At 44.4% G+C, this 9,703-nt stretch overlaps 1 protein-coding gene across 1 annotated transcript in view; it reads left to right on the top strand.

Moving 5' to 3' along the window:
* The first annotated feature begins 202 nt into the window (after positions 1-202).
* Positions 203-9,703, top strand: part of OXSR1 (oxidative stress responsive 1) — a 77,145-nt gene continuing 67,644 nt past the window's right edge. The window contains exon 1 of the mRNA XM_006890590.1: positions 203-272. Within this exon, the coding sequence (XP_006890652.1) occupies positions 203-272 (70 nt within the window). The remainder of the gene's footprint in view (positions 273-9,703) is intronic.

The raw sequence follows: 9,703 nt of genomic DNA, 5'->3' as shown, positions 1-9,703 counted from the left end.
GCCGGACGCCGACGAGCCAGTGGCGACGTCGGCCGGAGCTTCGCGCCGCCGCCGCCGTGCCGCGCGGTGACCCCCAGCCGGGCTCCGTCTGACCCGAGGCTGTTGGCGAGGCGCTTGGTGGGGGCGCGGCGGCGGCGGCGGTTGGGGGTGGGGAGAGGCGCGGCGCGGAGATTCCCGAGAGGTCAGCGACTTTGCCGCCGTCATGTCCGAGGACGCGAGCGCCCTGCCCTGGTCCATCAACAGGGACGATTACGAGCTGCAGGAGGTGATAGGTGAGCGCCGGCGCCGCTCGGGGGGTGGCACGCGGGGCTGTGTGCGCTCGTGCGGCCGGGGGCGCGCGAGGCGCACGGGGCAGGGACCGGGGGGCGTGCGATCGAGGCGCCCGGGGGAGGCTCGTGCGTGACAGATCTCGGACCTGGTGCGTCTTAGGGAGAAAGACGATCGCGCGTGTGGGACAGGCCCGTTGGAGGGGTGCGAGGGATGGGGTCGGAGGTGCCTGCGCGGTGATCGGCACGTGCAGTGCTGAGAGGCCGTGTTAGGGCTCGCTCCTGCCCCTCTGCAGACCCTTGGAGGTCCAGCTCCTGGCAGGGTGGCCCCTCCTGGCCGTGTGGCCCCTTCCTGGCCGGGTGGCCTCTCCATCGGCGGCGCAGAACCGCCCCGACCGCGTAGACACAACTTAGTCTAGCCTGGAAAGTAACTGAACAAGTGAGAGAATCGCAGCTGCTGGCCAGGGCTGGGGCGCGGGAGAGGAAGGGGTGCTTTCCAAGACCTGTTGGCCAGTCGGTGGCATTTAAAGGGAGCCTGGACCGATGAAGATGGGCTGGGGAAGATTTTTTACCCCCGTGTATTTTTTTTTTCCTTTTTCTCTCACTTTGTTTTCACTCATCACCATCCAGTCGGAACAGATTTGTTGCTGCCCCTTCAGGAGGTTTTGCTGTGTGAACCCCAAGGGATGCAATCGCCTATCTTTCTCCCGAGTAGCCAAGGGGGGATTAGAACCGCTGACCTTTGGGTTGGCACTGCACCTTCCTGCCACTGCGCTACCATAGCCCCTTGATGTGTGTTAGGGCCGGTACGAAGGGATGCAGAGGTAAGAAAGGGGCCAGATTTTAGGGATTCTCTGCCTAAAGAAGGATTTTGGGATTATACTTCAGACAGGAGGATGACTGGATATGATCCATCTGGCTGGTGTGTCTGAGGAGGGCAGGAATAAAGCTTAGGGAACTCCGGTGGCCTAGTGGTAAGAAGCTGTGCTGCATTCCCCGAAGCCCAGCGGTTCGAATCCACCGGTGGCATTCAGGCTCCTCACCTTCAACTTACTGCCTCTTAAAACCCCCTGAATGGTCAGCTATGGGTTGGTTCTGACTCAGCAGAGCACAACAACCCTCATAAAAAAGGATTATATTCCTCCTTGGAGAAGATAGTGAGTGAGCAGGGGAGTTAGGGAAGAGGGAGTACTGATCAGTAATAACCTTGTGTCCTTAGAAACCAGAGACAGAAGCCATCTGATGTGAGCAGATCCCAGTGTGTTGGAGGAAGAATTAAGAATGCCTCACTGCCATGGGGGCCCTAAGTGTGGGCCTGACTGTGAACTGCGTTGTGTCTGTTTTAGGGAATTTTTAAAAAAAAATTTTTAAAAAAAGTTTCTATATATTTTTTTAAGCTTTGTCTTTGTGTTGAAACAAATAACCACTGTTTTCCCTGAAAGAGTTCTTTTTGTCTGTTTCTGAAGCTTCTTCATGGGCCTGTGTGCTTGCTGCGTGCTGGATCTTTGACCTGTACTTGTGTGACTTTTTTTTAGAAAAAAAAATTATTTTTGTTACTTACTGTCAAATCGGATCCAACTGGCACAGGAGGAGAAGATTGTCCCTCCTTCTCCAGCGGAGCATCTGGTGGATTCGAACTGCGTGCCTTCGGGATTGGAGTGCAGCTTCTTGCCACTAGACCGCCAGAACTCCATTGGTGTGACTTTTTTGGGAGTCAGTACGAGGCGTATTATATTGAAGAAAGGGTTTAAGTGAGAGATAGCAGAAATGAAGGGGTTAGAGTAGGGAAAGGGAATCCCTGCTTTGTCTCAGGAGAGGAAGGTATTTTCTTTTTGTAGTTTGTACATCTTTCTAGTTGTGGTCGTTTGTTAGACAGTATAGAGTTTCAGAGTTGTGAGTACTGTGGAGGTTTAATGATGTACAAGTTTGGTGCCTTCAAACTGACTGTGTGTGTAAGTGGACCTGGGATTGCCTTATCAGTCCAGGCGAAGCAGGGCTTTCTCTTCATCTTAGACTCATAAAAGGTTAAACACGCCAGTGTGATTTGATCCCCTTATTAAAACAATTCTTTATTGAGATATGATTAAATAATCATTAATTTTAAAATTCATTTCCTTTAAATCTGTTTTTACCACTTCAGTGAGACCCACAGCATAGTCAGTCTTGACTCTTCGCTGTCCCGTGCTGCCCATAGAGTTTCCAAAGCGCTAAATCTTCTTGGAATCGGAATCGGACAGCCTCATCTTTTTCTTGCAGAGTGGCTTTGAACTGCTGACCTTTTGGTTAGCAGCTGAACCCTTTAACCAGAGTTCCAGAGCATTACCTGTTTATATCTTTTATATTTTTAGTTCATTCTAGTTCCTACACCCAGCTTTGGTCAGTTTACTTTCTATGATGTTTCAAATAAGTAGAGACAGACAGTTGAGCTCTTTCATGTTGGCTGTTTTTCATTCATCATCATTTCATTCTTTAAAAAAGTTATTTTGCTATAATCTGCCTATTGTTAATCCACCAGTCTTAGATATTCAATAATTTTTACACAATTTACAAAGTTGTTCAGTCTTTACCAAAATCTAAATATAGAGGATTTCTAGCATTCTAAAAAGATGCCTCATGTCCCCTTGTTTCTGTCTGTAACCCCAAGTAACCACTATACTAATCTTAAATACCAGTCTGCTTTCTGGCACTATAGATTGGCCTTTCCTGGATAATTTGTGCAAACAGAATAATACATGGCTGTTTGTGTTCGGCCTCTTTTATTTAAGATAATATTTTTGAGGTTCATCTGCTAACATGATCAGTACTTTGTTCCTTTTTATTGCCAATATCAGTTAATGGCCACTGAGTTGTTCCTGCCTTTTAGCTTTTAGAAATAATGCTACTATGTACTCATGTACAGAGGCTTATGTCAATGTATATTTTCTTTTCCTTGAATGTGTAACCAGGAGTGGAATTGTTAGATTGTATGACAAAATCTTGTTTAACTTTTTAAGAAACTGTTCAGTTTTTCGAAAGTGACTGTGTCATTTTCCATTCCACTGGCAGTGTGTGAGAGTTCTCACTTTTCCACCTCCTGGTTGACATTTGTCCTGTGTGTGTGTGTGTGTGTGTGTGTGTGTACACACACAGTCTCCTCCTGTATGATTTACTGCCTCTGAAAACACGCTGGAGGGTCAGCAGTGAGTCATTTCTGACTTGACAGTACTTAACAACAGCTCTACAATCAAGAGCAAGTCTCAGAGTCTTTTCTGACATCTGGTTGGGTCTTTCCTGTCTTTTTTAGTGATTTTTACAGTCTTCATATTTGATGTCCTTGGTGTCACCTCATGCCATGTTTGATCATGGTATTTATTCACTATGTAAAATTTGTTCGTAAGATAATCTAAATTCAATGTCATACACTTGATTGATAATTTGGCTCTCATGGGCTTGTTTTAATTTTCTTTGGCTTCAACTTGAACTTGAATATGAGCAATTGGTGATCTGTTTTTCAAATAGCCCCTGACCTTGTTCTGACAGATGATATTGAGCTGCTTTATCATCTCTCTGCAGATGTAGTCAGTCTGGTTCCTGTGTCTTCCATCTCAGCTCCATTTGTAAAGTCTCGCTTTATGTAGAAAAATATTTCCAATGCATAGTTTGTTTCCCTCGTAAAGTTCTATCATTGTTTCTCTCAGCAAGGCCTTGTTTTCCAACTACTCATCTTTGTTGAGCGCGCTCTGGTGGCATTATCCATAGGGAATTGGGCTGTCAACCCAAAGGGAGCTCTGGTGGCCTAGTGGTGAGGAGCTGCCCGCCAACTCAAAGGCACGTGGTTTGAATCCACTGGTTGCTCTCCAGGGAAAAAAAAAGAAAAACCAGCAGTCTCCTCCCGTGCAGTTTACTGCCTCTGAAAACCTGCTGCAGGGTCAGCTATGGGTAAGTTCCAGTTCAGCAATACACAACATTAACATCCCAAAGGTGATGCCTCTCTAGTGGTTCAGATCCATTAGCTGCTCCTGGGAAAAAGAAAGATGTACAGTGTCCTGTGTGGTTTACAGCCTCCAGAAACTTCTACCTGGAGGGTGAGCTAGATGTTGATTTTGACATGATGACAGAAAGAGAGAACACATTGTTTTTAACTCTTTCATTTCAGTAACCGATAGTAATCAGTGCATGTTGATTACATGTTTTGATTCATTTCAGTCTGCAGTAGTTGCTAGAAATTTGAAGTTTCTTCATTTTTGATATTTTAGTCTGTATATAAAGTTAACAAATTTATTAACTGATCCTCCTTGTGTGTGTACGGATGTGATCCTATCACTGACAGCCTTGTGCTTGAAGATAAGTCTAGAAACTTCCTTTTTGAGGATTAATGCCATCCCGTTCCTTTTCAGTTTGTCATTCCCGGTGTGGAAGACCATGCACTTGTGCACGTCAATATATAGCCAATGCCAGTCCGTTTCAGTCCACTAGTGCTTTATAGAAGATGAAACCAGGGGCTCCCTAGAAGCAGTGATGGTGAAGTTTCATCTCACGTACTTTCGAGATCCTGTTAGGAGGGGCCGGTCCTTGGAGAGGGACGTCATGCCTGGAAGGGTAGAAGGTGGGCGTAAGAGAGGAAGAGCCTCAACAAGAGGGATTGACCCACTGACTGTAACAGGGGGCTCACGTCTGTCAGCAATGGTGAGGATGACACAGGTTGAGATCCAGTGTCATAAGGCTGCCATGAGTCATAGTCACCTCAGTGGCACATTGACACCAACGCCTAGGATACTGATCATTATGCATTCCATTTGATTTTTTAAGTACTTTCGGTTTCCCTAGATTCATACTTTGTAAATTCTGTGTTTCGATTATTGGTGAATGTTTGTAACCATTCTTTTCATTTTGAGTCTTGCTATATGAGCGAATGAAGTCCTAAAAGATGTGGTCCGTCAATATCATTAAGGTTGCCTGCTTTGTGGAGGCAATTCTTCCATAACTGTGTTTAAAGTGTCTTCTGAACTGAGGGACTTAAAAAATCTAGTACTGTGTCAAGCAGTGTTCCACTGCTCTTTGTACAACTTTGGTTAATTTTTTATCAAGTGCATCACCATGTTCTTGTGTTCCGTGGAGTCAGAGCCGACTTGTAGTTGTCTCTTGGTTGGGTTTTCCATACGCAGTAAATCACATGGGAGAGGAATACTCATTTTTCTCCTGTGGATTTGAACCATGTGCCCTTTGGATTGGGAATACAGCTCCTTACCACTAGGCCTCCAGAGCTTCCTGGATCACCTTAGAGAAATGAAATACTCTGTAAATTCAAATGTGATCGAATAAATAAAAAAAAATTAAGCAACTAAAAAAAAGAAAAAATAAATACTTTGTTACAATTACCTTTGAAAATGTAAACATTTTTCATTTCTTGTAATGGTTCTGTAACATTGTTGGAGCTTCCCCTGTTCCTTCCCGTCTCATTCACCTTGTGTTGGATTTTGGCCCTTTCTGCAGAGTAACAGTGCAGTAGTGTAGGATCCTGTCATACCAGCCGTTGCCAACAATATAATGTGACAACGAGGAGAGAATCCATGCTGAGTGACAGGGGCTGTGCCATTTTTCATGGGTCATCTTGAAAAGTCACAAGACATTTACTGTTTACTTTGGACGAGTTTTAGAAAATTGTCCTTTAAGTTCTGTGTTTAGTGGGGTCTGACTGGTCTAGCTCTGATGTTTGGTGAAGACAGTCTGCTAGAGTTCTCTATTCTCACCTCTCCTTTCTTTCCCTAATTTGATTACTAGCCACACGCTTTGGTTTCTGAAGCATTGGTTTCCAAATATAGTTTCCAGGACATCCCCTCCATAAATGTGAAGGACTTGGTGTTCCGTGAGGATATTGATGCTTCGTGGTTAAGGCGTTTTCCCCCTTGATTGGAAAGTTTCCGCTAAGGCAACCTTTTCTTTCTTTCCTTTTTTTGAAAAGGTGATATTTTAAATGAGGACTAACAACCTTAGATGATTGAGTCAGAGGTTGCACGAAGCTACATGTAGTGGAAAACAAAATAGTAGTGGATTCATAAGACACTTCCCCCCCCCCCCAGCTGACAAAACTGGAGGGTGTCATTGAGGGATCCTGGTGCACCAGATTTGTGGTTCTTCACTCTGTGGGGTTTAGCATGCACTCTCATTCTCCTTGTTCCAAGATAATGAAATGTTTTACCTCTAGCTGCGTGCTTGAGTCATCGGCAGAAAGAAAATGCCAAAAAGTGAAATAGTGCCCTTTCAAGGGACTTAGACATAAGCCTTACTCTATTCCTGTATTATAGCTGTGTAACTTGGACATTTCCTAAAGAGGCTGAGAAAGAAGTTTTTTAGCTGAGTATGTTGTCACTTTAAACAGAATCGATCAGGATTCTCTTTCTGAGGAGGAGTGGATATTTTATATTGAATAGGCAACTAAAAGATACTGCTGCTTTGGAGAGGTGAATTAAAGGAGTTGAATAAGATGTGCAGATGAATAATTTAACATGGCAAATAGTAATCCACCAAGAAATGTTAACTTTGATGAGAAATTTTGCACGTTAGTTAAGAGCCTAGGAGCTTCGGTGGCTTAGTGGTAGGGAGATGTGCTACCAACCCAAAGGCACACAGTTTGAGACCACCAGCTGTTCTGTGGGGGAAGGTTGGCAGTCTCCTCCCATGCAGTTCACAGCTTCTGAAAACCCACTGGAGGCTGAGCGTTGAGTTGATTGGACTGCAGCACAACTCCAACAGTTAAGAGCATGGTATTTAAGCTCTCTGTGGCTCTGGTTTCCAGGCCTCTCTCTGGGTTACTGATCATGTGACCTCATTCTTCCCTTGGCCTATTTGTCAAATAGGGGTAATCAGGGGATTATTGTGAGGATGGTTGAGAACCTGCAAACAGAGCAAGTGCCCGGCATGATCCTTGGCACACAGAGTAAGTGCTCAGTAAACAGCAGTGCTTGTGAAGTCTGCGCTGTGTGTATTGATAAGTTTCTTGTACCCCAAATGCATGTTTTTTTCCTTCAGAATGCATTCCACTACTTAATTAATTAACTCACTGAACAAATATTTATTGAATTATTGCGTATCATGAGTTGGGTTCTGAAGATACCAAAGGGACAGCTGCCCCTCCTTCATGGGATGGAGGTGTGTCTGGAAAACCCGGTCGAGAAGTAACATTTGAAGGAAGCTGGGAAGGAGCCTTAGAAGTGAGTGAGGGATGCGCTTTTATCTGCCGGAAATTTGTCGCACATTAAAGTAGATGTGTTTTTTTAATGTAGGATAGTAAGGAGCTGTGTTTGGAGCGAGCAGGGTGAAAAGGAAATTGTACCAGGCGAAGAAGAGTGTCGTGGAGTGACAGGTAGGGACATGTGCGTTAGAGGGTGTGAAGCTGTTGGAGGAATTTGGATTTTGCTTTGAGTGAGACGACACTGTTGCAGGGTTTGAACAGAGGACTGTTGTGATCTGACTTTGATCTGAAAGGAGAACTTCTTAGTCTGCTGTGTGAGCATGTTGTGTGTGGTGCACAGGGGGTCAGGGGATAGTCGGGAGGTGGTGAGTGGTCAGGTTCTAACCTGTGGCGTCGCACAGTTAGGTTCTTGCTGGATTAGATGTGAGGGGCGAGTCCGCGTGATTCCAGGATTTTGGCTCGAGCCTCTGGAAGGACCAAGTTCTGTTTGTTAAGAAGGGAGAGTGAGAGAGTAGATGATGATTCGTAAGCCATCAGACCACTTGACTCATTATGAAAAGCTTACGGCAGTGCCTTTTCTACTTTTTTATTGAGAAAATGCTATATTTTATGATTATGGCTTTCCTTAAAATGGTGTCTTCAATTCTGGGAGCCTCAGTTTCTAACGTGACCGATGAAGCCTTACTTAGAAGTGTAAATACTTGTCTTTTCTATGGTTGAGGTGATACTTTCTGAATGAAGGGAGCCAGTGACTATAAAACCTTACTGAGGAATAATGAACAGTGCAGCCAGTGGAATCTGTGTCTGTTCCAGCGGTGACTGGTTGAGTGCGTGGTTGTTACTTGCATGATTGATTATGGGGAAAAGTCAAGCGACCCGCTTTTCTAAAGTTGGATGCAGCTTTTTTAGGCGGAGCTGTGATGCGATTCTCTGTCGTAAAACGTCGTTGTTGTTGTGTACCTTAGAGTCAGAAGCGACCCAAAGCTGAGCCTCCAATGGGTTTTCAGAGGCAGCTAATCACACGGGAGTAGATTGCCCATCCGTCTCCTGTGGAGCGGCTAGTGACCTCGAACCACATGGCTTTGGGATTGCAGAACAGCTTCTTGCCACTAGGCCACCAGATCTCCTTGTAACATCTTCATTGTTGTTGTTGTTGATTGCCTTCAAGTCGAGCACAACTCATAGCAACAGTATGAACAAAAGGCCTGAAGCCCCTCTACAGCTATCGACATTTATCAAAGTTCATAGAGTTTCCGGAGGCGTGTTGTTTAGGAAGTGGATGTCACTTTGCAAATCATGAAACAACGTATTGGTGGCTGCCCAAATTTTGGAGTCTCTACCTTCAATTGATTTGATTAATTTTTTTCCTCCCCTCTCGCAGGTTGAAGTAATATCCAAGTTGTATTTACCTTCTTGTTTAACTTTCTAGGTCTAATGAGAGAGCGAGAGGAGCTTCAGCTTATTAGTCCCTCAGTGGCATTGGCTCCTCTGTGGTCCCTCACGTAGCATTACCCATTCTGCAGCATGTTGGGAAAGGCACGTTCCCATCCATCCTGGGGTGTAATACACACTGACTGCAATTAAAGAACAGAAGACGTGGAGATCTGTGTCAGAGTAACAGAACAGCGGAACTGGAAGAATTAGGCTGTGTTATTGGAAATTGCTTAACGTTTTCAGTGAGCTCTTTTTTGTCTCTAGTTGTCATATTAGATCAGCAACCCAAGCTTAGTAGAGGGGCATTAAGAACCTAGCTTTTACACCATTTGCGAGAGAGACCTTTTACACATATGCATTTGTGTTTATACTGAAGTTAATATTTTAAAAAATAACATCTACTCTTACAATGCACAATGTATGTTAATGCTTTCTATTTGATTCTATTTAATAAGAAATGAATTTAATGAAATTCACAGTAACTTATACTTTGAATAAACCTGCTTTAAAGAAGGTGACAGTTCCCCCCACCCTCTTTCATTTGGGTCTCTTTAACTTTTAAATGTTGTTGTTGTGTACTGTTGAGTCAGAACCAACCAATAGCTGATCCTTCAGAGAGTTTTCAGAGGCAGTAGCCCATCTTTCTCCTTTGGAGCAGCTTGTGGATTTGAATCATTTGCCTTTGGGTTGGCAACAAAACTCCTTATCCACTAGACCACCAGAGCTCCCGTATTCTGACTTAGTGGTTTTTTTTTCTATAATTATATTTTATTAATTTTCATAAACATTTACAGAGATTTTGGGCTTCCACTCATTCACTGTTGCACTATTC

This window comes from Elephantulus edwardii, unplaced genomic scaffold (assembly GCF_000299155.1).
Source record: "Elephantulus edwardii isolate Elephantulus edwardi_28Jun2011 unplaced genomic scaffold, EleEdw1.0 scaffold00091, whole genome shotgun sequence".
NCBI lineage: Eukaryota > Metazoa > Chordata > Mammalia > Macroscelidea > Macroscelididae > Elephantulus > Elephantulus edwardii.
This window is presented reverse-complemented; position numbering and strand designations above follow the sequence as displayed.